Source organism: Cuculus canorus, chromosome 1, assembly GCF_017976375.1.
Source record: "Cuculus canorus isolate bCucCan1 chromosome 1, bCucCan1.pri, whole genome shotgun sequence".
Lineage (NCBI taxonomy): Eukaryota > Metazoa > Chordata > Aves > Cuculiformes > Cuculidae > Cuculus > Cuculus canorus.
In genome coordinates this window covers 64,204,234-64,231,957 of record NC_071401.1, presented here as the reverse complement: position 1 = coordinate 64,231,957, position 27,724 = coordinate 64,204,234, and the positions used below count along the sequence as shown (strand labels likewise).

The following is a 27,724-nucleotide window of genomic DNA, read 5'->3' as shown; positions in this document are numbered from 1 at the left end:
GCTTCGATAGCAGAAAGGCCCTTTTTGAACTCTTGGCAAGCTCCTTTCTTGCTTAATGGAAAACAAATTGGGAATAATTCCACCAGCAGCAATGTCAATAGGCCTTGAGAAACATGCAGCTTCTACTTATTGCAGATACAGAGTCATATTACCTTGTAGGACTGCTTCTTGAAAAAAGCTAGGAAGAATGGAACAGGCTATTTGGATGGACATCTTATTGCACTGATTTGCTGTACTACTTGCTTTGCTACCACCATGCAGAAGACTGTGCAGTAGTAAGCTGAAGAAGCAAGCAAATATTTTCCTGTTGACCACAGAAGATGCAAAGCAGCAGAAGTGGCTTCCAGCCACTTCGGTTGCCTTTGGATTTCACGTTGCTGCAAGGACTGAAGTATGTCACCAGGACAAAGAAATTCTCCAGGGCTCTCTGAATCACAGCAGCAGCCTCACAAGAGAATTGCTTGTTATATGGGACAAAATACAAGAAAAAATTGAGTAGATGGTGATAAGATGGAGTAGATCAGTAATAAGGCTAAGAGACAGACTGACCTGTTGTCTCATATCTTAGTGACTTGGTGCACCTGCACTCATCTCAGATGAATCAGCATAGTTAGTCCATTGCAGTCAGTCTTCCTGAAGTTTTTCATACCCACAAAAGCTCGGCATTGATCTGTGCAGGAAACGTTGGGAAGCAGCGTGGAGAAGAGGCAGTATCACTATGTCTGCATCTCCATTGGCAAAAAGCACTCGTTTTCATCAATGGTGCTCCAGCGGGTGCAGAAACCTTTGCTTCCAGTGCTGTTTCCAGTGGTGCTCTGGCAAGTTCATCGTGGCCTAGGGCTACAACCTGAGTATTGCTTGATCTGGAGCTTGCTCCATAACGAATAAAAATAGGGCTTGAGCTCCAGCCAAGCCATGTAAGTGGTGAGGGTGCAGCCTCCTTAGCCTGTTACAGCTTGTGACTCCTGGTAGCTCTGGTACAAGATGGATAATCACACCTACGGATGGGTAAATAAGCAGGGTCATGCTGCCTGCATCCCACCTACCATGATGCCTTGTGGCACAGGGGAACAGCTTGCCCAGAGGTTGCTTTCTGCCAATGGAAGATCAAGCAAAGATGCCTGACCAAACCCATCCTGCAAATTTGGCAGAAGCAGAAACATAGCGTTGTGTTGGCCAGGCTGCAGGAAGATGGTTGCATACAAGCCCAGACCTGCATGGAGAGTGGCGTGTGCGCTGCTGTATGCTTCCTGCGCAAGCTATCCCAACTAGTGGTTAGAGATATGGCCCGAAACCATCATAAAACAGACCCTCTGCAGTAGTCCCTAGGAAAGTGAAAGCATATTAAGAAGTAGGAGCCTTGACTGGAGTTGCTGTTATATCCTTTGTCATCGCCTCCATCCCTAGAGGTGTTCGAGGCCAGGCTGGATGGGCCTTTAAGCATGGACCATGGCAGGGGGGTTGCAACTAGATGATGCCTAAGGTCCCTTCCAACCCAAACCATTCTGTGATTGTCTACTTCTAATTTCTCTGCTTGTTCCATCTGTTTGTCTTCTTCCTTTCCTTTGCTTTTGCATACCCCTCACAGACAAGCAGATTCTTTGGCTACCAAGACATCGTGTGTTATGAGCACAAAGTGCATGCGGTTCTGCAGTTCAATCAGCTGCTAACAAGGCTGAGTCAGTTCAAGGTGAGAGATAGTTACTTAGGACAGTTTCCCAAAACCTTGCTTTGCTTGTAGTTATGAGTTGCTGGAAGCCAAGTATCCCACGTCTGCTGCAAGCGCTGCGCTTCAAGCAGGGAGAGATTGCAGGAGTGTAATTATTGGCTGCAGATCTGAAGCTAATCAACCCTGCCTTCCCCAGTAAGCAGTGCACAAAAGGTTTTTTAAAATAGAATATAACCGTGAAATATTTGCAACATTAGGAGGGCATTCAGTGGTGAAGGAATGATTAATTTTTATTCTTTCTTCCTGGTCTTGCTCACTCAGTTCCCTAATAGCAAATTGCTGCAAATTTCAAAACTATAAGGTGTTCTTACATTAGATAATTGTACTAAATGCAGCACATCATTGGAAATCGAGTTTCATTTTTCCTCCTTCATATATTGCCTGTTATTGCATACCTGGCAGTCTGGTTAATGGCTTGTGAAGCACAACAGGAATCAAACTATCCATCTGTACCTACCCCTTCTCTGAAGTGCTGACAGGAAGAAAGATGCCTATAGATAAATTCAGCGCATGTGACTTAGAAGACACAAGCGGAACATTAAAGGCCATTTTTACAATGTAATTAATATACTGGAGCATTAAAGCAATATTTACCTAATGACAGAAGTCTTCTCTTTGTGCTTTCCACTGCTGATTTGCCCATGATAAAATACTCTTGGAATCTGCCTCCACCCCCCTCAGCAGAAAGTAGCTGCGGACAAGTTTGGCAATGAACATGTTTGGTCACATAGGTTACCCGTAACGCAGCTCTGCTGGGCGGCTTCTGCCAGCAGCCGGCAGCGAAGCCCCTTTTCAGCATCCGAGTTTGCATGAGGGCCTGACAGGGGAATGTTCTCCTCTGCTCGCAGCCAGCGTCAGTAAATCACAGCGTGATGGGCTCACTGCCCCACCACTGAACTTTTAACTTGAAGCTCTAGCAGGGCACTGGGCAGCTCCGACTACATGACACGGAGCTGTGAAAGTAAATCACTTCACTGGGAACAAGGGGAAGTCCAGCATACTGTTTCGCAGACTTTGCCTATAGCTTCTTTGCAGTATAAGCGTAGAATATATACACCCGGGAAAGCAATCAGGAGAGAGATGGACTTCCAGCGCAGGGCTCACCCTTACACCATCCCAGAGGATGAAGAGGTTGCACACAAGGTCGCTTCTGATGCTCACAACTCTGCAGGAAATGAAGATGAGAAACCAGTGTCAAAATTGCAACGTAGACACAGTGACGTAAAGCTCTACAAAGAGTTTTGCGACTTTTATGCAAAATTGTAAGTTTGTTCTATTTGGCTTCAGGGTGTAACTACAGTGACATTATTGATATATTGTACTTTTATTATCTGAGCTCTGTGCAGGCCATTCTTTAATGCATCCTTTACCACGGTTCTGCTTGGTACTTTGCCAGTTGGAATTGTCAACTAAAATCTGAGCTGTTGCTTTAAACTTCATCATTAATTGCATCAGAAATTTTTATCTGCAGTTGAAACGGGGGTGGAATTTGTCAAGCAGTTTCTCTGACTTTAGGTTGTTTGCCTGTTATTTTAGGCAAATGATTAAGCTGCTTCACGTGCACAGAAGTACTACGTACATCTCTGTTTTTACGTATACGACATGTTTCAAAGTGAAGTATTTTTGCATACTGAGGAGGAAAGCTTTATTCCTTCATTTGGTTTTGAACTTTGGTTTTGTTTGGATTATACTTTGTGTCTGACAGCACTGAACATTAAATATTTTTTTAAGTTTAGCATCCTTAGTACTCAAGAACTGTTGAGGTGATGATGAACATCCCAGTTTCTGTTGTGATTATTATTCTTTTAGATTGATAAGGAGGACAGGTGAAGTGACTGAGGTTTTATCCCTACATAATTCATGGAGATGATCAGTGAGCTTTGTGGTTAACCACAGTTTATAGGTATAATCACTGCCATTCATTTGTAGGCTTATCTGTTATATATGGGATAGACCATTCTCCATCTGATCTCATTGTAAAATTTGCCCACTATTATTTCACTGAGGGAGTGATGAATATTTGGATAGCAGTTACTGTTTTCCTCTTGTGCAAAGATCTCTACAGAGAGGGAGAAAAAAAAAAGCCAGCTGATAATAACTTGTCGGATGTGACCTTGTGTAGGGTTCTTCTGTGAGGCAGTATAAGAAATAGACAAAGCACATTCCTTTTTGAACCACGTGCTGGGTGTTTGCTTGCTCCCTCAGATGCTGTGTGAGGAGTGAACTCAGTTCCTACTGAACCTGGTGGGAGCCAAGAGTTTTTATCCCCTTGGAGGGAAAGGCTTGACATCTTGCAGAGGACTAAGGGCTCTGCGCTTACAGATGCAGTATGAAATCTGTCAAAACATGTGCATGTGAGCGCGTGTTTAAAATAATGTCATTTGTTTATTAAGCTTCCACATAGATAAGTTTGAGTCGGTGGTTCTGTCAGCTATGGTTAGATTGTAATAAAACTAGACCTTGCCCTGTATTTGCTCTCTGATATCAAATGGTGTTAGGACAAAGAGGTGATCCTGAAAGGCATAGCTTGGAAGTTAGATACGAGTACGCAAATGCTTGCAAAGGTAAAATCAAGTGAGCCTTTTTCTGGCATAAGAGCCTTAATTAACTGAAACACAGATGTATTGTCTTCTGCAGATGTGGCCATGATCCTAGTGTCCCAGTTTCTGTGCTACTGTACTGTCATTTTATGGTCACATGCCTGTGAGAAGCAATCAAGGTTGCAATTTGAGTAATTTTTGCATTCCTGGCAAGGGGTCACCAGCTTATGTTGGCCTGTGTGTAGGTCGCAGTGGGGCAGCCAGAGCATTCCAGCCCTCCCTCTTGGCCCCCTGGACCGACACTGACACGCTATGAGCTGACCTACCTGAGATGAACCCTAACAAACCAACCAAAAATCCCATGGCTTCAAACTAAATTTGTAAAATAACTTCAAGCTATACAAAGCTTATATAAGGAATAATTGTTCACCTGTTTTCAGTAATATAGAAAAGACTATATACTATACGCTCTTTCACATTGCTTACTTAGAGTTTTGGAACCAATGATGTTATATATATTTTAGAATTGGGAATTATTTTGGAGTTATCATTCATGTTTTCCTATGTGATGCCAGTCCTCAATTATTGTTAGTATTTGCCCTTCTTTTTTTATAGTACCTCTTTGATTTGCCTGCCTTTACTCATCATAAAAAGCCTGTAAATCTATCTGTAGTAATGATGTTTCTGTTTGTTTTTTTGAATTAATAGTTATCAGAGTAGGTTGCAGGGGTTTTGCTTCTAAAGAGTTTGGTAGCAGGGGGAAATGGCAGTTTGATTTCTAAGGGGATGACACGAGTCATTTTAAGTCCACTGGACAATTTGTGTTGAGCAGCCTAGTGTTAGGCTGATGCAGTTGGCTTTAGGGGGGAAAAGAACCCCTACCCACAACCAGTGGTTTTGCCTATTTGGGCTTATTTTCTTTCTGTCTCTTTTCTTTTTGGCAGCAACATGGCGAACGCACTTGCAAATGCCATCTGTGAGCGCTGCAGGGGTGGGTTTGCCCCTGCTGAGAAAATTGTCAACAGCAACGGGGAGCTGTACCACGAGCAGTGCTTCGTCTGCGCCCAGTGCTTTCAGCAGTTCCCAGAAGGGCTCTTCTATGAGGTAAGCCCCCCATCTCACCTCCAGCCTTTGACTTGTGCCTTCCTTCTACTACAACACACAACTACAGGCAAATTGTTAGATCAGAAAATTTCGTGCAAGAATGGGGCTCTGAAAGCATATGCCAAATAAAAGGAGAAAGAAAGCAGAACTGTTTCTGTGCTGTTTTGGAGGACATAAATGTATGTAACCTTATTTAAACGTGTAGTCTTATGTTATAAGAGCTGAGAAAAGAATTGCTGGAGATTTCTCTCTCAGTGCAGACTTCTTTCCCCTGAAATCTGTGAAGACTATATCATTCCATAACTACAGAGAAAGCATACTTCTTAGAGGAGAATAGTCATCCAGAAGGAACTCCCAGCATCCGATAGTCTGTAGGAGGTTTGTTGCTGAGTCAAGTGAGGCCAGCACGACATGTGAGCAGTTGCTCATAGACATGTTCTGCAAGTCAGATCAGGGTGTGCTAAGAGCCCAAACCAAGCGGGGCCTATGCTGTGTCAGCTCTGAGATTTAACAAACTGGAGCATTCAAAATTAGCAGTTCTTAGAAACTTTCAAGGGTTATAACCCACTCTCTCTTGTATTTCTTAGCTCCAGGTAGCCCTCTGCTCAGATGGGTATTTTGATATCAGTGTCATTTTATTTTGCCTTCCCGTGTTGTGGGTATTTGGGATGTGACTCAGCTATGACAAGTACAAAGTGGCTTTAGTGAAAGCTTTAGACTGATTCATAAAATATGAAGTGATTGGTATAAGGAAGGGCAGATAATATGAAGCAGGGAATTGTCTGAGAGATAAGGTCCTGCTCAAGTAGCTTGTGATCCAACTTATGGTAACGCTTACAGGATATATGTCATACTGCGATCTGGAAACGAAGGTGAGCGAAGTGCTAAAAGCACAATGCTGTGCTCTCACATGCCGTGTGCCATCCTTGTGGCAAGGGCACATCAGTTTATCTTGCACAGCAGTATTTTTAATTTTACAGAGCCACATTACATGGTGATGAGGAGAGGCTGAGGGAAGAGTGTGGACTGGAAAAGAGACTGGCAAAGGGGATTCCTGGGCTTTGCTTTCTCTCTCCTTGTTTGAGGATCAAGCAATTTTTCTGTGCTGTAGGGATAGTGTTGCACAAATCATGGTACATGAGCCATTAGTATTCCATAAGACATGAAAAGTTGAGCTGAAGGGCGGTAATAATTATAAAACAAAGCAAAACACCCTCTAGATGCTTACAATTGTTAGCACATGCTGAGCAGCTGCTTGCAGGAATGGTAAAGGAGTCCTTATGTGTAAAGGCCTGAGGCAAACACAAAGTGATACAAATGTTTTAAAACTAAAATAGGTGTAACTGTGTTAATAAAATTTTCATAAAACAATAATATGTATTTTCTCTAAATAATGGGTACTTTATTCATCCTTTTTCTGACTCAAAAAAGCAGTGGGACTTTTCAGAAAGTTGAATCATCCTTTGTTTGAGACAAAAGTTTGAGATTTGAGAAGTCCTGCTCTAGGCAGCCTGTATCTCCTAGAGGATGGAGAAGGAACACAATGGAAAAGAAGTCTTATATTTGCACCTAATCCAGGAATGTTATGAAGTTTTTGTTGCTCACGATGGCCATATCTGAGTCTCCTTGGCAGAGGCAAATATCCCGGTAGTGTTTAGATATATTGGATATAGACATTTTGTTGCCTACTGCTGCCTTGTTAACATTCATATTCATTATGGTTGATGTTTGAGCACTGTCTTGCTGTGAAGTGATGCTCCCTGTTAAAGACAGTAGGTCATGACTGAGTGTCAGTAGATTGTCCTGAGAATTAAAATAGGCTTAAATACTAAACATGTTTTGGTTAGCGTTGGTAGGGTTTTTTTCAGGCTGGGCAGACGCTTTGTTGTTGAGAAATGTTTCCTAGAAAGTGGAAAGTTTCAGTTAAGGATAGATGTAACAGCTATTACAAAAGTAAAATAATTGTGATGAGAATTAAATGAGTATGTAAAGTCTTGTATATGGCTTGAACTTTACATCACTGTTCTAGTGTCCACCAGGAGGTCTTACAGTTTTTCTTCACCTCAGCAAGACTTGTTTGCTACTGCCGAAGAGAGATACTTTCTGGTCTGTTTAAGCCCTCTGACACAATGGCTAATAAATCTTACTGAGCCTTCCTCCCCCATCTCTACTGGCCTGCTCTGGTCATCTTCTAAAGGGCAGAGAGGTCAATAGGCATCCCTGCTGTCACAGCCCTTATACTTTTGGGGCTGTTCTAGCTGGGAAATCTTTGGCAGGGCCTTCTCCTCTGTCTCTGCATCCTTTACAGTGCCCATGTGTGTTCCATGCTGCCAGAATGGCTCTCACTTAGCCTAAAGTGATGAGTGAGATGATTGCAGTGGAAACCCTGGCATGTGTCCTGATGGTGCAGCTCAGGGTGAAGGAGGGTCAAGGGCACAGCATGCTCTTATTTCATTTGGCACCTTGGCACGAGCATTGGGAACATGGTGACAGCATTTAGGGAAGAGGGAGTGATAGCACTAAGCAGGTAGAGGATAGTCTCAGGTTGGCCAGTGCTCAGTAGATGAGTGGCAGTGCTCTGAGGACCTGAGGTATCTCTATCACTGACAAGAAAAAATGACTGGAGAAGATGGGCAGAAAGGATATCTTTCTCTGTCTAGCTTAATGCACTCTTTGAGAAGGTGGATGTGTTTGGATATATGGATAGGTAACATGTTTTCCTGAGCAGGTTCCCCATGGGTAAACACAGACGTTGTTGGTCACTCAGTATGACGTTGTGTTTATTCTGTGCAGGCTAGTGTATCTTGGAAATTATTTCCAGCTCTTAACATTAGGGAAGTCAAATATTCTTCCCCTGCCTATCGGAAGCCTTACCAAGTTCCCCCAGTTAGTCATTCAACTGCTTATCATATTTGACATCAGAGGCTGCCATGACAAGCTTTCACGCAGTGATCCATGAGTAGGGGCTGAACTGGTCAGGCTACCCAGGAAAAAATGCCAATGCAGGTCCTCTGCGCCATAGGATGTGTCTCCAGGCTGCTTGCAGGGACCTCCATCCTCACAGATTGCCATGGTCCAGCATCAGAGCTGAGCTGCTTGCAGGCACAAGTGATGCCATTCCGGAGCAGCACCCATCTGCAGCAGGCAGTTTGTGCAGCATGACAGGGATTTTGTTGGTGTCCTCATGAGCCTGTGTTAAAAATAATAATATGAATTCATAATCAGCTGGTGTGTTGCCCTTACTGTATCAGAGTGCATGACAGAGTAAAAGGGTGCCTAATACAAGGGTATATTTTTGTTCCAGTTTGCTCAGTGTCATCAGTTTAGCATGTTTTCTTATGCACTCAACTTAAACAGAGATTAGCACAAGCACCATGCCACAAGAGTTTCCAGACTCACTGTGCTTTGCTGTCACATGTGGAAGGATAGCAATTCTCGTCTGCTTTTACTCCATAACCTGGAAGCCATGTATTCCCTAGAGTTGTTCTTGCAGAGTCTTGCAACAGGTAGCAGAACACAATCCCATACTGATAGCAGCAGAACAGCCAGAGGGCCAGGTGACCCCCATTGTAATTATTCAGCAGGCATTTATTCCAATCCACCTTACTCTGGAGTACAAGAATGGCTCCTCCTTACTAGAGATTGCCTGTGTCTTCCACTGGGGAGTGTGGCACCTCGTCTTCAGACAGGGAAGGTTGAGAGAAGTAAGTCCTACCCCTGGCCCAGCCATTTGTTAAAAGCCTCTTGCTGGATGCTTTCAGAAAAAGTCCAACCTGCTCTGTCTGTGCTGTGCTGGGGCTGAACAAGACAGAAGGGCTTAGAGTGGTGCATGCCACCACAGAAGAAATACAGCAAAATCCTTACAAAGTACTTAACAAGAGCCTTAACAATTGGGGAGTCTGTATTGCTATTATTATTATCATCGTCATTATTATTATTATTAAAAAGGAGTGGTGTCTGACTTTGTCTCCTAAATGAGAGAGAGCTACTTTCAGTTTGGTATTATTTCTAAGAAGTTTGAAATAACCTATAGGAAGATTAAAAGGAGGCACAACTGAGCTTGTCAGATTTGTTTTGATTCCACTTGCACCCAGAATGTTTTCTTAAAATGGGCCTTACCAAAAAGTGAGTCTTAGAAGAAGGGTCTTTAAAGACTCAATTTTTGTGCATGTCTTTCCTCTAGGTTAGCTAAAAACATGGAGCTCAGCTGGAGGTGATGTTGTGGTGAAACGTTCTATGCAGAGCCATTTAACATATGAACCTCCAGCATACAACATTCAAATGACCTTGCTTTTAAATTATGTGCTGTGGGACTTGTTATAGAAGCTCAAGGCTTTCTCTGGTGGATTAGCTGCTGGGTCATCCACAAAAGGCAGCACAAATGAGCCGAGAAGGTTGAAAATATAAACAAGACTGAATGGTAACCAACCTGCCTGACACAAACCAGGAAAACCTGTTTGGTCCACCAAGATCCACATGTGGTGGCTCTGAAATCCAAGTAAACCTAAGCATCTCCGATCGGACCACCTGTTTATACAAAATAGGAAACTTTTTCGGGTTTTTTTTCAGTTTAAAAAGGATTTTAGCCAGCAGGAAGCAGGCGCAATTCTCAATGAACCGATAATTTCCATTACTCTTTGAGACTAATTAATAGCTCTCTGTCTCAGGCGTTTTTTAAAGAAAACTCCAATTTAAAAATTCATCTCTTTTAGATTATTACACTGGAAAAACACTTGATAAATTGCTTTTAGAGACTTCTGAAAGAATCTGTATTGAGCACGTGTATTTCTTTGCTAGTAGGTAGAATTCAGATTGGGCACAGGAATTAAGTTTCTGATCTCAAGTATCCAATTACTTCTAAAGTGTTTCATTAGATCTGTGTCCTGCCAGTGGCTCTGTATATTGCACAAGTAATTGCTATTCTTATATTGTATTGGATCCTTGGGATTTCATAGTATAAAACAGGTAATCTTGAGGGACATTGCTCTATTTTCTGTCTGTGCAGCAAAACTTAATTTGTGGCTTGTTATTTTATGCTATTTACTTTGTTTTGTATTACACCCAGTAAAAAAAGAAAGGAGTGGGTTTCCTGCTATCCCCCTTTTTCCAGTATTTTAAACCAAGACATTCAAATCCAAACATTTCATAGCATACCTAATATTGTCTGTCTGGTTTTGACATGCTAGTTGGCATGTGTGCTTGGTAATGATGTGCCTGAAGGTATCTAAACATTTCTCTTGGTTTCAGAACATACTTGCCTACATGTTTTTACATATTCTCTGGCTAAGCTGCTAACGCAGTGCTGTAGATCTTTTTTTTTTTCAATACTGTTTTTGCTATGCAAGCTTGAACTGCAGCTGAACTTCTCTAAGCTGTGAGAAAATTCAGATCCAAATCCCTTAAGATTGGTTCCCTATTTCATCTGGTTGGTGTAGTGAACTTCATTCCTTAATATTTGGACTCGATGATCTTAAGGGTCTTTTCAAACCTAAATGATTCTATGATTGTATGAAATAAGCATCAAGAAGGAAAAGCCTTTATTTCCCTTTTATGTTTTGGCTTTGCTGCTCCACAAATTGCAAAGATTTCTGTGCCTGAGTGTTCTTCTCTCCCGTATTTACTTCCTTTGGTATGCTCGGTCATTCTTGCAGGAAATGTAGAATGGGAAAGAGATCAAATGGGTTCAGAGAAAATGCTTCCCCCCAGGAAAGGTTTTTCTTAGCTAATTTCCTGCCCAGAATTCGTTGAGGTGCATCAGTTTCAGCAGTCTGTCAAAATCCAGACGTTTATTGTGATGTAAATGGGTGACAGAAAGTGCCTCAGCAATATTAGAGGTATGGTGTGCCATTAATGCTACGTACTAACCAGTAGCTGAATTAAGGGTGTGGATTTAAAGCATAGCACATGGTCTGGGTTTTTTTTGTGCTGCCTCTCATGTTTTACGACCTAATTGCATCTGGAAATAAACTGTTACATTACAGCATTTATGTTAGGAACATGCTCCTCATCCTTCTAATGCTCGGATTTTTTTCCCATTTGCAGTTTGAAGGGAGGAAGTACTGTGAACATGATTTTCAAATGCTTTTTGCCCCTTGCTGCCATCAATGTGGTAAGTTTTACATTGAGGTGAAACACTTCACGTTGATTCCAAATGGGAATGTCATTGAGGGGCGATGTACAACCCTTGTTTATCTTATCTGGGACGTAGCCCAGTGCACCTGAGCATCTGAACTTACAGTATTAACTAGACTTAGGAGAATCTGGGGAACTGCTTTTGCTAAAGGTCACCAAACAATAGGATTTAAAGAAAAGTTTACATTATTTGAGTGAGTAGTTTAGCTGTTGATCCAGTGATCCAATGAACAGACCGTTCCTCACTCCTGGTTATATATATCTACATGCATGGGCTCATGCAGTTGAAACCCTGCAACAAGTCTTTGTCATCTGCTTTGACTCTTGTAACCCACTTGTGGGGACAGTCTTTATTATCTAGTGTTATAATCAGCTGATGGGCCAGCTGGTCCCCTTTCATAGTATTGAAACAAATATCTTTAAGGCTTCAGTGTATGGTGTCAACCCTATGTAAGACTGAGAACTATGTTTTATTTGCCCCTATTGATGTCAGTGCTTGCATGTCTGCCATGCTGTAATTATTTGCAAGCTTTTTCCCCCTGTGTGTGACACATCTTGCTGGAGCAGGGCTGGGAAGTTATGTGACTGTTGCTCAAGATGATCTGGAAGCTCGTCTATTTCTGTGGCACCTTGGCAAAGCACTATGGCTTTCACTTATCTCAGTGAGGCCTTTGTCTTGTGCGGAGGGAGGGGTTGAACACTAAGGCAGAGGGAAACAGATGTTGTGGACCTTTGAATCTAAAGCTGCAGATGTGAACAAGCAGGGGGAGAGGAAGAAAGAGGTCATTGGTAGTTTCTGAGGAAGCCTGAAGTATGTGACAAACCAGGAGGTCTTGTCACCTTGTCTCTTCCGCTGGCCAGTCACTTCCCATGTGTGAGGGCCCCTTGTGCTCTTCCAGTCACTCGCACAGCCCCCTTCCTTCCTCCCCTTCTTGCTCCCTTGTGCCTCCTCTTCTGCTTCCCTGCCTCTTGCCTCTGAAGGTGTTGGGTGAAACCTCATACCTGACCCTTTGAGATGCAACATGACACTCTTCCTGGCCACTGGCATTTTCCACATACTGCTGACTTCTGCTGGTGTTTGTTACCCATACTCCCCCCAGGAACCTGGGTAGAGAGGGAATTCTCTTCAGCATGCTGGAGCGGGAAGTGCCTTTGGCCCCTAGCCAGGGGTAGCATGGATGAGCTACGCTGCCTGTCTCCAGAGCCTTTTCTTCCCAGCTTCCACTGCTCCTGCCTGGCTTCTCATTGCACCAGCTTCATCAAAACCTCATTGGGTTGGGGTCCTGCACAGAGCTTGGCTTTGCCACTGCTTGGATTTAGTAAGCATGGCCAAAATTGATGAGGCTGTTGTCAGTGATGATGCCCTGAGCATTCCCAACATCTCCAGAGTCCATTGACTTTGTTCTTGAAGAGCTATGCCTTCGTGGGAGCACCACACAGACGCATGCTAGATGTTGCCATCTGCATCTGTTACTGCCTAATCACTCCCCTTTGGCAGCTGTTTGAGTTGTACGCTCTCTGGAGCTAGGACTCAGCCTCACACAGCACTGGGAAGCTGAGCTCCCAATACATTTTAGGCAGAGCCTTTGCACTGCTGAGGACCCCTGGCTACATCACCCACATAGAGAGCAACTAAATCTTGTGTGATGGACATGGCTCCAGCTGCCCATGCAGTAGTCACACTGTACGTGCTAAACAGTAGTTCTCGCACTGTTTTTCTAGTGCCTCACAGGACAGGACTCGTCATGGTAGGTCAGTAGTGTGTGTTGTTCTGCAGCTTCACTTACATCTTTGCATTGTGACTCCATGGGGTCTTTTTGCAGGAGGTCCACAGCCACCCAAGCTCAGTTGTTTTGTGCTTTGAGTATAGAAACCACTACTATCTACACGACAAGTTATAATTGTCATCTTCTAAAAGAAAAGTAGGAGAAAGATGATAAGACACAAAAAAGCTGTATTATATAAATAAATTATATATTTCTTAACAGCTTGAGAACAGACAAGTAAAAACAGGGAAGGGACCAAAAAAAAGGATGACTTCAGAGGGAAGGTGGAGTGTGCACGTAGAAGGGCTCAATATGTAAGGAACAGAAAGATGTCCGTCAGCAAGGATGTTTTCTTCTGACCCATGGCAAATAAACCAAAACCCAGTTCCAGAGTTTAGAACCAGAACTGTGATACTGAAAGCAATATATTCCACCAGACTGGGGAGGGCAGCAGGGGGAGAGCATGATGTCATCATTGTAGCAATTTGGTTGTGGGTTTCTTTTGACTTTCTAGCATGGTATTTTACATTCCGGTGTTGTCTTTCTTACAGGTGAGTTCATTATTGGTCGTGTTATTAAAGCTATGAACAATAGCTGGCATCCAGAATGCTTCTGCTGTGATATCTGCCAACAAGTACTGGCTGATATTGGATTTGTCAAGAATGCTGGCAGGTAGTTCTTCACCCTTTCTTCTGTTACTAATCACAAATAAGATGTACTGAGATGGGGAACTGAGAGGTTTTGGTTCCTGAAGCTTTCCAGCTGAGGTAGAGCAACTGAAGTGTCTTTTGTGAGGAAAAGGTCTAAGAGTGCATCACAAAACTTAAGAATGAGTATCTTAAAATAGACAAATAATAACAGTTTACCTGCTTCAACACCAGATTTCGCAGCAAACGTTCTCTACCCAGTAGCATTTTGGGGGTATTGTGATACATAATATGAGAGAAAACATTCAGATACAGAAGCATTATCTTTCTTTGTTTAATATCAGTTTTTACTTTCTTTATCCAGCGCAGGTTTCCAGTTTTGGTGTTGTCTAGGAACTTATTTATTAATAATTGCTTTAAGTTCAGTGGGACACTTCTCAGAGTAGGATATTTTTACCAGCTATGGTCATAAAAATGTTTTACAAATGGATTCTGTGGCCATTGTCTTCATATGTATAATATGATATACAGTTATTTACAGAATTAGGACTTGTGTGGTCGTGCAGCTTCCAATCTAACTTTTTAAGATTTTGAGAGTAAAACATTCAGCAATGAGAATCTATCACAAGCTTTGTTTACTGTGTTTGAACACAGCTTAAACTCAGATAAGCTGAAGAAATTATATCCCTGCAGTGACAGAATATAAAAAGATAAGACAGATTCTTCTGAACTTGGATTGCCTAGCAAGACAAGTGTTTAAAAGACTATTTTCTCTCCAAGAAAAAAGGCTAATTGAAATGAGGTTCTAATAGATTTTTCGTTTATATTTTGCACTGTGATACAAGGTACCAGTACTTATCTTTTCTTTTTAATGCTGTTTCAGACATCTCTGCCGCCCTTGCCATAACAGGGAAAAAGCCAGAGGCCTGGGAAAGTACATTTGCCAGAAGTGTCATGCCATTATTGACGAACAACCTCTCATATTCAAAAATGATCCTTATCACCCTGATCATTTCAACTGTACAAACTGCGGGTAATGAATTCTGCAAAGGAAAGCAGGAAAACGTGGGGTTTATTTGTTTCATTTATTTACATTTTAAAATGAAAACCTGTCCCATACAACTGGGTTGGGTTTGGGAGCCTTGTGGCTAGGTGTGTGTTACTCCATTTGGGATGATGGAGTTGGGCCTTTAGCTTAAACAACAGCTGACCTGTTAAGGAGTGGTGAAAGGCTGGACTCCGCAGGATAAGGTGGTACCTTACAAAATATGCACACAGATAATGGATTCTGGAGCAGCAAAATGATAACTTGTTATTCTGCTAGGAGACTGAGAAAAGTGGTCCTCTTTAGCTGGTTGAGTTACTGTCTTGCCTGTGCTATTGCTTTGTAGTTAAGTGGCATGCAAATTTTGTTCTCTCAGTTTAAAACCTATGTTTTTCTTAGAGGCTTTCTCCCACCTCATTTTACCAGCTTCTGCAACTGCAGTACATGAAGCTGCACATTTCTACATCCTGCACTGATGCAGGGATCAGGGGCATTGTGGGGAATAGCATGGATTACTAATTGTTTATTTCTGGTGCCAAGGACACCGTCATTTCAGTGCTGACTTGAATGACAATGTGGTGGTGTGTCAGTGCAACAAGTTGAGACCATTAGTGAGTACCATCACAAGTTTAGCTGTTCTCAGTATTCTAACTGTGCAAATTACTAAAAAGTGGAGTATATGAGTTTCTGCAACTGGCAATTAATAAATGTAGCTAGCTCATGTGGGTCTGTAGTTTTCTTTCTCTGAAGTTTGATACAACAGGGAAAATGCACTTAGATGTACAGGGCTACATTTTACTTTCAGTTACAGTTATGTAAATCTAAAATAAGCTGGTGATAAGAGTGCCAGAATATAAACCAAACATGTGCACAGGTGGCACACAAACATTTTTGCTACATAACCAGGATGCAGAATGGCAATAGCTCAGAAGCTGTTATCAGAGAGACTTTGTGCATCTCGCTCAGCAGCCTGTTCTCAGTTTACTGTGGACTTGATCAATCTCACACTACGTTGAATTGTGTCATATTTGATGATGCTGCATTAATGTGGTACAAATACAATTTCTAAAACAAATTTTAAAGATTTCTTCTTTCTTTTCAGAAATTCTCAATAGTTGACATCGTTCAGTGCCTTTATTCATACTCTCAATTCATTAACATTTGAACAGGAAGGAACTTACTGCTGATGCTCGTGAGTTGAAGGGAGAATTATACTGCTTACCCTGCCATGACAAAATGGGTGTCCCCATCTGTGGGGCATGTAGAAGACCAATTGAAGGCCGTGTGGTGAATGCTATGGGCAAACAATGGCATGTGGAGGTAACTATCAGATGATACATTGTCTTTTCCTAACATAAACATACTTACCTGGGATTTTGCTGATAAATTGTGGTGAAAGGATTAGCAAAGTATGCAGCAATGATTAGTAAGCGGGGTTGGAACTAGATGATCTTTAAGGTCCCTTCCTTAAAGTCCTATTCTATTCTATTTTTTATTCTATTCTATGATTCTAAGTGCCTTCTCTTAATCCTGTCTTCAGCTTTCTCATGTCTGGTCTTCCACTGTCAAATAGGAGTTATCTCCTACCTTACAGAAGGCTTTGACTACGAAGCCAAAATCAGTAAGCAAAGAAAGCACTGTGAGGTCTTTACAGAAGAAAATTTCAGAGTGCAAGACAACACATGTGGGAAGGCAGTAGAATTCTGTGGCAACCATAATATTACTGAGCATAGTAATAGCCTTATGTCTTCCATAGTCACCTGCCATGTGAATATCTCTAAAGCACCTTATGTGAGAGTTGGTATTTCAAGGTCATGTACAAGATTTAGGAAGACAAACATTCTATTGCTTTTATTGTTTTGAAAATGTCCTCCAGCAAATGCTTTCTTGTAATATTGGTGCAGATTGTTTAAAATCTCTTCATTCTGTTGATTGATAACATATCAGAATATCTTTGCTTGATTTCTTTTTTTTTTTTATTTATTTTTTTAACTTCTGGATTGAAATGTTGAAGCTATTAAAAGGAGCATCATTTTAGTGGTCTAACTGTAAAAACAAAAAAATTTTTAGCTCTCCTTTTCAAAATAGTTCAGTAGACTCCAATCATGCTCAGTGCTGGATTTGGTTGATTTGCTTTCCAGAAAAAAATATCATTATTTCCAGGTAATCAAAAAATAACATATTAATGTAATTTTGTTTGTAGCATTTTGTTTGTGCAAAATGTGAAAAGCCATTCCTGGGTCATCGTCACTATGAGAGAAAAGGCTTAGCGTATTGTGAAACCCACTACAATCAGGTAAGGCCGCTTACTTTTAAAAATAGTGTTAATTGGTAAACTCACAGATTGGTTTTATTAGACATAAAAAAACATGGACGTTCTTCTGTTTTCTTGTAGTCACTAATGGGTGTAATGTAAATTAGCAGATGTTCTATTGCAGTTAATATATAGGGGCTTTTCTATACATTGGTCTGGTATAAAGAAAAAAAATACAAGGTATTTCACAAAGGCTAGCCAGGACAATCGGTATCGAGTTGTTCTTCAAGCTTAGTGGTACTACTATGAGCTTTTACACACTGTGAGATCGGAGCAGCTAATGACACCCGATCTTTCGCAAGGAGCTAAAAAAGTTTTGCCACTCAGTAGCTGTGGTTTAAGATGAGGCCCTAGTGAGTAGCATGGGATGATGCTGTGTTAATATGCTCTGCGTCACCCAGCTCATTCATTGGGTTACTGAAGACTGCAAAGACTAAATTTGTAAGAGGATACCACCTAGTGACCACTTGCATTTATATAGGAGTTATATACCATGGTAGTATCTCTCTCCAGACTTCCTTAATTCTGTAGTCCAGCAACACAATGTATAGACCTTTTTTATTTGGAAGCCTTCTGCATTGTTTTATGTCCACCTCTTCACTTCTATAAATACAAGAGTGAGGGCTACACTTGGGACTTGTATGGCATCTGCTAATTACAGATGTATTGTTAATTTGTCAGCAATGAAGGGCAAATGAATGAAAAGTTGCCTGTGTAGTTGCAGGCAATAAATGCCATGACATTAGTAGTAATAGTAGTAGTAACAGCTAAAGTACATAGAATCATAGAATAGTTTGGGTTGGAAGGGACCTTAAAGGTCATCTAGTTCCAACCCCCCTGCCGTGGGCAGGGACACCTCCCACTAGATCAGGCTGCCCAAGGCCCCATCCAACCTGGCCTTGAACACCTCCAGGGATGGGGCATCCACAACCTCTCTGGGCAACCTGTGCCAGTGCCTCACCGCTCTCAAGAGTACATAGACCAGACAAGAGCTGTATGTAGAGTGGATGTCTTTTACTAGGTTAACTACTACATTTAGAAAAAATACATGACATTTTGGGCACTTCTTCATTGTTACATTGTGGACAAATGTTAAACTTGGAAACAGAATGAATAGGTTTGGGCCTAAATTTACCCTTTTTTATATATTTTTAATAAAGTTTCCTTACAGTTTTTGCCAGAAACAGCAATATTTTGTTCTAGTCATGCATCTAAGTCCAAATGTTAGACTGACTGATTAGTAATGATGTGCATGTGACACCAACAGCTGTATTTCAGATGTTCAGGATTAGAGAAATGTTTAAACGAAATGCTATGTACAAAGGATCAAACATATGTAAACAAATGTTTTCATCTTTAATAATTTAAAGACATTTTGTGATGAGACTATGCAAAACGTATTTGGTAAATGAAAGCAGATTTGCCAGCATTCTCTTTACTTTACCGAAATAAATAGGGAAGTTATTGTGCCCATCAGCTGAAATATGTGTATTTTATTCATTTGAGAAGCTACCCTTGATAAAATTGTTACATTAAAAAGTCATTCCTTCTCTTTCCTCTTCAGCTCTTTGGTGATGTTTGTTTCCATTGCAACCGTGTGATTGAAGGAGATGGTAAGCACTTTTCTGTTTCCTTACTGTTCCTCTCTGAGGGAAGTTCTCTTTAAAAGTGAAGATAAGAGGAAAGCAGCCTGTTGAAATTTTGATTGTTCTTATTAAAACAAAACTAGCCATTCTTTTGACGAGTAATTAGATTAGAGCTAATTAAGTCACAGACCGAATGGTAAGAAAACCTTAACAGCGAATGTTTCATGATGGTATGGAAGATCACGCAGTTCTGAGGGGAACTGTGGTCAAGCAAATACCCTTTAGGGACATGCAAAGGCCAGGGTTGCTGGGAGATGCACAGAGGTGGCTTCCTGCCCCACCAGCTTCAAAAAAGAGCATGTGCAATGGCAAGGATGATCACACAGGCATCTCCTCAAACAAATTAAGGTATCATGAACCGAATTTGGAAAAGTATTTATATATTGAAAGATGTGGGTGGGCACTCTTAGGTGCCTAGTTTCCATTCAGTTTGGTTCCTAGAGATATTTACAGGCACCTGTCTTTTGAAAATCTAGCCTGATGATAATGTCACAAAACCAGGAAAGATCGTATTTGGAAAGACGTGTCCTACAAAGGCAGAACTTGAAGCAAGTGATTTAAGTTCGGGATTTTTTTTTGACAGAGAAGGAAGTGTTTGGAGGGTTTTTTTGGACAACCAGCTACGACAAAATGTCAAAAAGCAGATTATTCTACCTGAAATACTGCAACAGTATTATGTGCCTGTTTACCCCTGCGGAAGGAGATACTATAATACCAGTGTTAGTCTCACCTAAGCCTAAGCTATTAGCAAAGTGGGAGGAAGCCTCTAGCATGTGGAAAGAGACATAAACTAGTTCACAGTCATGTAAATATAGGGTGAGACCTACATTCCAGAGACGTGCTTTCCTCACATTTTCTGGACTGGGCTATACCTGCAGAACAACAATCCAGAATGCCTTGGAGGAAACAGTGTCCTCCTTTTCATTAAAATCCAACTAAAATGTGCAGAACTGGATCTCGAGGTGAATGAATAAATTCAGCCTTGTCTGATGACTACATCTCTGTATGTTTATCATGTTACACCATATAATTTGACAGCCATATTATATGTTTTGGACTCTAAACTGAACAGAATATACTGTAATGCAGTAATGTTGTTATTTTCAGTGTACATTTTCAATTATTTCTTCTTTGATTTCTGCATATACATTTGACACTGTTGTTACGAAAAAAGAATATCCAGCATTATTCTCTCTCCGTCTCCTTCTCTGATGAAACAAACATCCTTGGCAGCAGCTTTTCAGGAGGGTGCCTGTTGACTGTATTCTAGAGGTTGTTTGTGAGCAAAGATTTTCATCAGACTAGTATTATTTTGGCAAGCAGTGGAATAACGACACTTCTGTGGAATTGCTTGCCCTGTAGTGCAGGAAAAAAGCTCTGCATGACAATGCTGTAGTTCTGTTTGTTGGCAAAATTATGTGTTTTATGAGAAAACTATTGCCCTGCATCTTCAACTTTAAGAAAACAGGCAAATCTTACCAGGGAAATGTGGAAAGGTATCTTGAAAGAGAGGAAGAACAGAAAACAGACTGAGATCAGAACAAAGAGAAAATAGTTACTTTCTTTCCAAAGAATAAAAACATATCCAAGTTTGTCTTGATCAAGTAATTTATCCCATGAATCCATAATTTTTGTCACTTTGGTGGCACTGGTTTACCAGCAGCGTCCTCCTAACTGCTGGCTTCATGTTACTTTCTTTGGCTGGGCAAGTGCTGCTGTTGATGGCATTGCGGTCTGAACAGGAGCTAAGGAATAAAACCAAATGAAACACCTTCTTGCTGGATTGCTTTTCAGCTGACTGTGTGTCCTGATTGAGTTAGAAACATAGCCTCATAAAACAGTTGCCTGAGGTCAGCATCCCATGAGATGAGGTGGAAGCAGGCAACAGGAGGCAGAAATAGGCTAAACTGGTCATGCTGGTGAACACAGAGTTGTATTAACCATCAGAGGCAGTTTTATCAATGCTTCACAGTCCTGCTACACTATACCCACGTGTGCCTTCCTAGCCTTGCCACGTTATTGTTATGGTCGTTAATACTTCATCAATGACTGCTCTTCGTGCCTCATGAATGTGCAAGCTTAAAATTTTTGTTACACCTTATTTTTTTCTGTAATAATAATGATTTCTTTTTTTGACCCTAGTTGTGTCTGCTCTGAATAAGGCATGGTGTGTGAACTGTTTCGCTTGTTCAACTTGCAACACTAAATTAACACTAAAGTAAGTTTTCAATAACTGTGATGCCTTCAAAATGTATCAGTGATTATCTTCAAAGTGTAGATGTTGCTAGAGTATAACTGTTACGGTTCAAAAAACATACAAGCAGCATTGATAAAATCAGAGAATCATAGAAGGGTTTGGGTTGGAAGGGACCTTAAAGATCATCTAGTTCCAACCCCCTTGCCATGGGCAGGGACACATCCCACTACACCAGGCTACTCAAAGCCTCATCCAACCTGGCCTTGAAATAAGTGTATAATTCTTCCTTTTACTCCACTTAATAAATTTACATCTTTCTTATCTGTCTGCTCATGTCTTCCTTCAGTTAGTCTTCTTAACTCTTCTCCTTTCCTATCCTTTGTTTTTCCTATGTTTAACTCTAAAGGGATAAGTTTGTTGAAATTGATCTAAAACCTGTCTGCAAACACTGTTACGAGAAAATGCCAGATGAATTTAAGCGACGACTTGCCAAACGGGAACGTGAAGCAAAGGATAAAGAGAAGCAGAAAAAGAAAAAGCCAATCTGTTTGTAAACTTTTTTTCCTTACCACCACCACCTCTGCTCCTTTCTTCTTTGGTCAGTGCTAAGGATGTTTTCATTTTGAGTTTTTGCATGAATTTATGCCCCTCAAAACCAAAATATTTTTCATACAACTGCAACCTGGAATTGTTGCAACTTGTTATTCTGCTATGTTATGTTTAGTCTGTCTAGCTCTACAGTCAGGTTTGGAAGGCTTTTTAAATGACACAGTTAATAAATACAGATATTTGGTTGAAAACTGCATAATTCACTCAGCAGGATACTGTAATTACTGTCTACCTTGTATAACCTTATGAAAGTAACTTCACATATATGTATAAATTGCAGTTGTATTTTTTGCTTATTTTTTATGCGTATTTTAATGAGATGCTTCTAGAGATTTTGTTTTCACTGTTTCTGCTGCTAAAACTTTGTCTGGTTTTTGCTTTGTCATTTTAGGAATAAATTTGTTGAGTTTGATATGAAGCCTGTCTGCAAAAAGTGTTATGAGAAGTTTCCTCTAGAGCTGAAGAAAAGACTGAAGAAACTAGCTGAAACTTTGGGAAGAAAGTAAAGACTTCATCTGCTCTCCCCTGCCTTTGTGAAAATCTTATATATATGTTATTTGGTGGGGGTAGGAGTGCTGCTTTGAGGCTGCAATCAGACAACAAATGATGTTGTATGCTTTCTATCGAATCCAAATATCTAAGAATCTCTGTTCTCTATACTTGTACATGTAAGATTAGTCTTGATAAACAGACCATACTTCCAGATTAAATTCAATACCAGCTCATCTGAAAGGTTTCTGACCCTGATAATGCAATTGAACTGATGTGAGTGGCCCATTGTGCACAGTAATCTGCATGGAATTTTACAGGGACAGAAATTTTGCTCATGAATACCTGCAAAAACAAACTGCAAATGTGTCCAACTTCAGGGGCACTTATTGTTATTTATATTAATGAAAGCACTAACCTTCTATTAAGTATGCACACAAGTGACTTGGGCAAGAAACCAACATAATTCATCTTGTGGAAAAACTCACACTTGGATTTCAGGCCAAGTCATCTCATTGAAGGAGCCTTCCTTCAGGTAGTTGGAAAAGTATCAGGTTTCTAAATACAGTCACTGTACACATGACCTACTTCTGATAGATTATGCTTTGTACATCAGGCTTAGCATGAAATACCTATATAAAATATATATTCCTAGTGCGAGAAATGAGCATACTCAGAACTACTTGAATTTTGCTAAATTCCACTCAAAATAACATATTAGCTTTTATATATGCTTTTGCATTCTCTTTACTTTTTGTGCCTTATCCTGCTGGACCATACATAACAGTGTTCCATAATATATATATATATATATAGTTTTATTTTTTATTTTGTATTTTTATGCAGAAACTATATACAAGGTATTTTCAAAACATAACATACTTTGCCTTAATTATACAGGACGCAAGAAGTATTTTAAATGTGAACACCTGAGCTTAAAATTAAGCTTCTAGACTTCATTAGTTTTCAGAACAATACTGAAAATGCATATTTCAATTGACAGGCAATATTACTTTTACACCTATGAGTGTAAATATACAAGGTCTGATCCTGCTAGGATCTATTTCTTTAGCCATCCTCAAGAACTGAGCTCACAAATAATCAGAATTCCTTACAACACACATTTAATTGTTTTGTACTGTTGACTTCTGTCCATGCAAATCTCTTCTATTTTTCCTTTTTTTCTAGAAAATACAGTTACTTAGGACTTCTTGATGGTACTACATTATGAAGTAGGCAAACATTTTTTTTTTATGTTTTTTTACATTAGTGATTTAAACACATTTTACGTAATGACATTATAGGAAGCAAAATTTCCTTTCCTGTTTATGAAAAATTAGTGGCTTTAAAATGTCTGCTTTCCAGTGTCATCAATAAAGGCTATGTTATTAAACTTTATATCGCCTCTCTTAAATGAGTATTTGAAAAGGGTGGGGAAAGCAAATAGGCTGTCTTAGTTCCCTGTGCTTTTACCTATGACTGTATGTAAATGCTTCCTTATTATCCTGATTTAAAGGAGACCTGTGCCTTTTCTAAACTTCCCACTGCAGTTAGTTCTTAGGTTCATGAAAGAAACCACAGTTATTTCATATAGAACAGCTTGATTCTTCTGGATATATTCTCAGTTGGCACAGTCACTAGGTTTTCCTAGAGAAAATATCTTGTCTGTTTCAAACGTGCATCTTCCTATCAATTTTTTCTTTCCTCTTTTCACTGTAATGAAGCTGGTTTTCCCAAACTTCCAGTTTAGTGCTAGGTAGGGTATTCTTTACTATTTTATCTGATGTAGTTATTGAATGCCATAACAGTTCAGTAACTGAATGCAGTCCTGACTGTGTTAAAGACTAGATAAACCTTAAAATGTCCCAGAAAACCATTTACGTAACTAGCATGGTAGCACTGTTGGGATTTTAGACCATGCCATGGATTCAGTAGACCATACTCAGCAATACTTCCTTTAAATTGTAACTCACTTCTTGCTCTAGGTTTTTCACAGTACACTGACTGTACTTTTCCTTCAGCCTCAAAGAGTCAGGAAGGGTCCCTATCCCTGAGACTAAATGGTAGGACCTGGCTCAGATGCACATTCCTAGGGATTACAGCCATCTACAACACGATGGCCTTGTTTACGCTGTGTGGCCAAGGTCTCCTCTTGACTCTGCATTAGCCCTGTGGCCCTAACAAAGGATGTTTTTTCTGTTTCCAAGTTCCCGACAGTGAATGTTGTGCTCTCGTCCACCAATGCAGCAGTTTCTAGTTCCTGAACATGAGCACTTGTATCTCGGACCCTGTTGTGTAGCACTAAGAGCATCTGAGGGTACTTGAGAGTTCAAAGCCTGAGGAATCATTGAAAAATGTTGGTCACAAGGGACTGCTAGAGGTCCAATAGCCCAACTATCTGCTTAAAGCACGTCTAACTTCAAAGCTGGATCAGTACTGAAGGTCTTGCTCGACCAAGCTACGAGTATCTCCACAGAAGGAGATAGACTTCTGTGGGGTTCCACGGATTAATCACCCTCATAGTGATGTTTTTATTATTATTGGAGTCATATCTGAGTGGAGGGTTCCCCAAATCCATACTGCTCTCTTGGAAGCTGTCTTCGGCGTGAACTGTCATTGAAATAACACCCCTGGACATTGTCATGAAGGGGATTAATTAAAAGCAGTTGCAAAACAGAGCCAAGGGAGCAAGCTAGCAATTAGGAAGCCTGGACAATTACAGGTCTGGTGTTGAAGCTCACTTCCTGGCCTGTCAGTATCCCAAATATTTTGCGTAGCTGAACATACTTTCCTGAAAGAGGCAAAGTTTATTATTGTTTTTCTATGCATGAGACCTACTACCTCTCAAAGAAGGCTGTGCACCTGGGATGGGGAAATGGATGCCTCAGAAGTTTTGCCCCTTTTTAGTGCATGGGATCAATCACGCATGGGCAAGAGATTCCTTTTGAAGCCTCTACTTAAACTTAACAGTAGGGAGCACTAAAGAAAGCCCAGTGGATGTAGCTGTAGGGGGAAGAAGCCTTTCTGCCACTGGCAGTGACAAGCCTTGTGCTGTATTCCAACAGATAGGTAGCGAGCCAAGCTGAGCAGAGTCTGGTTGCAGGGACAGCACTAGAGCTACTGCTGTCCTGCCTGGTGAGCTGCCTTCAAACAATCACAGAATGGTAGGGATTGGAAGGGACCACTGGAGATCTTCCTATCTAATCCCCCTGCTAAAGCAGGTTTTTCTAGAGCAGGTTGCACAGAACGCGTCTGAGGAGAACCATTATACATTCTGAGGGCCTGAAAGGGTCAAAAGCAGAATGATGAAGCCAGAGGCCTTGAGAGCAGTGTTCTGTGGGGCCTGAAAGGGTCGATAACAGAAAACTGTGCTGAGATTAAAAGCCACTCCTCCTGGAAGGGAGGATGCGGACACAGAGGTTCTTGGCAGTATAATGTGTTTCTCCCCATTCCAGGGCCCAAGCTAAATGTATACACTCCAGGAACACCTGCAGACTTAGTTAAGGATGTTATGTGAACTCTGGACAGACACGTAGACCCTTGTTTGTAGAACTTGTAGAGCCTGCTTTCTCACGACAAGAATAGTAATAAAGTATGTAAACAGTGCATACAAGTACGATGTTATCTCAACCAGAAGAGTATAAAAACTCCGTTTGGAGAATAAAATGTTGCTACTTGCCACCAGAGCGGTAGTCCGTCTGTCGATTTAGGCGTCCCTGTGAGCTGGTCTCCGTCACGCGTCCATATGGGTTTTGATTATCTCCAGAGGAGACTCCACAATGTCCCAGGGGCAGCCTGTTCCAATGCTCATGACCCTCACAGTAAAGAAGTTTTATTCGTACTAAGGTGGATTTTCCTGTGCTCCAGTTTCTGCCTGTTGCCCCTTGTCCTATCACTGAGCATTGTCTGACCCCAGCCTCTTGACACCCACATAACATTTATAAACATTGATAAGATCCACTTTCAGTCTTCTCTTCTCCAGGCTAAACAGACCCAGGACTTTCAACCTCTCCTCATAAGATGCTCCAGTCTCCTAATGATCTTTGTGGCCCTCCACTGGACTCTCCCCAGTAGTTCCATGTTTTTCTTGAACTGGGGAGCCCAGAACTGGTGCCACTTCCACAGGGATGGGTGAGATATGGTGGCCAGTGTCAAGGCACTGGATCTTGCAACTTCCCGTGCCTCCCCATCACCTAAAGAGCAGTAACTTCCTCCAGTGATCCAGCTCCAGCATTCTTGTCTGCACCAGCACCAAGACTTTTGTTACTTAGCCGAGCAGGTGTTGATAAATTGTTTGGCAGCCCCAGTTGTTGATGAACTATTTGAAAAAGTACAGAGAAAAAAAGATCCTCTTTCTTTTTCAAAGATTAAATCGAGTACCTAAATAAACCAAACAGAGCAAATAATAAAAGAGAGGGTCAATTCTTTCAGCCAGGGTGTTTTATGACTGCTGCTGTTACAGGAACAACTTGAGTTACCTTCTTTTATTTTTCTGGCAGATAGGATGTGGGAATATAAGGGAAGACTGGGCAGGAGGATTATAAACACACTCAAGTGACTTGCAGCTGAGGTGAAAAAAAACACATTATCATACTAACTGTTGTTCATTCTCACGTGCTTGACAAGTTGAACCTCTGTGTTTAGATAACATAGGCATGTGAAACTCAAGACCACCAGGAGAGCTTGAGATTCCAGCCTTGCTGTGAGAAAGACTCAAAGACTGTTTTTCCCTGGTAAATACAGGCAAAGCAGCAGTTTAGATACACAAACTTTCCTAGATAGGACAGAGCTCCACGGGGCCTGCGTTCCCGCTTCCACTCCATCTGACCAGGTTCTCTTTTCTGGAGTTGCCCCACATTGTGAGGTAACAGAAATAAATTTATTCTTTTCATTTTATCTGTGGCTTTGTGGTTGTTCCTGTGCTTTGCCTTCATTTGTCTCACACAGATCATAAGAGCTTTGAGGATGGCCATATTTTTAGGAGTATAAGGAATCATATGGCTGCCAACAGGTTGCCTGAGATTGAGAATGGGACAAATTTTTAATTATACTTCTCCAGTGACAGAGCCCAGTGGCCTCATTTTGACCAAAGTGCCTGCACTGGCAGAGGAGAGACAAGATAGGTAAGTCCAGTGAGCAGCATCTCAGGCTGCCAGCTGGGAATTACACCACGTGGCAACCACCAATGGTCAGCACCACCAAACTTGTAATTACAGCTGCAACTTGCAAATTTCACCTGCTTTGAGGGCTGCCAATATTGTCTTCTTTTGATCCATATTTCCAGCTATGCATCAAGATGGTAAGAAAGTGTGTAACTATGTTAGCCACAGTGCCTGGGAAATAAAGTTTTTCACTGTAACTGCTAGAATATTTGGAAACTCATTTTCTAGAGCATTGGCTCTCAGTGATACAGCCCACGGCAATGGATTCAATTTATAGTTGTGGTGAGACACAAGATACAATTTTAGGTGAGAAAATACTAAAGCTCGCTTCCACAGACGTGAGG

General features: G+C 41.1%; 1 protein-coding gene across 8 annotated transcripts in view; it reads left to right on the top strand.

Moving 5' to 3' along the window:
- Nucleotides 1-23,632, top strand: part of LIMS1 (LIM zinc finger domain containing 1) — a 75,290-nt gene extending 51,658 nt beyond the window's left edge. For 3 of the 8 annotated variants that reach the window (XM_054081697.1, XM_054081702.1, XM_054081708.1), the window contains 10 exons: nt 5,214-5,373; nt 11,416-11,482; nt 13,823-13,943; nt 14,802-14,951; nt 16,133-16,283; nt 17,167-17,259; nt 18,842-18,890; nt 21,066-21,141; nt 21,527-21,718; nt 22,121-23,631. In XM_054081697.1, the coding sequence (XP_053937672.1) occupies nt 5,214-5,373; nt 11,416-11,482; nt 13,823-13,943; nt 14,802-14,951; nt 16,133-16,283; nt 17,167-17,259; nt 18,842-18,890; nt 21,066-21,141; nt 21,527-21,674 (1,015 nt within the window). In that variant the 3' untranslated portion in view covers nt 21,675-21,718; nt 22,121-23,631. Of the gene's footprint in view, nt 1-2,545; nt 2,992-5,213; nt 5,374-11,415; nt 11,483-13,822; nt 13,944-14,801; nt 14,952-16,132; nt 16,284-17,166; nt 17,260-18,841; nt 18,891-21,065; nt 21,142-21,526; nt 21,720-22,120 lie in introns of those variants that run through there. The other 5 variants (XM_009557893.2, XM_054081681.1, XM_054081665.1 and 2 more) reach the window with 5 other exon arrangements.
- Nucleotides 23,633-27,724: the final 4,092 nt, after the last annotated feature.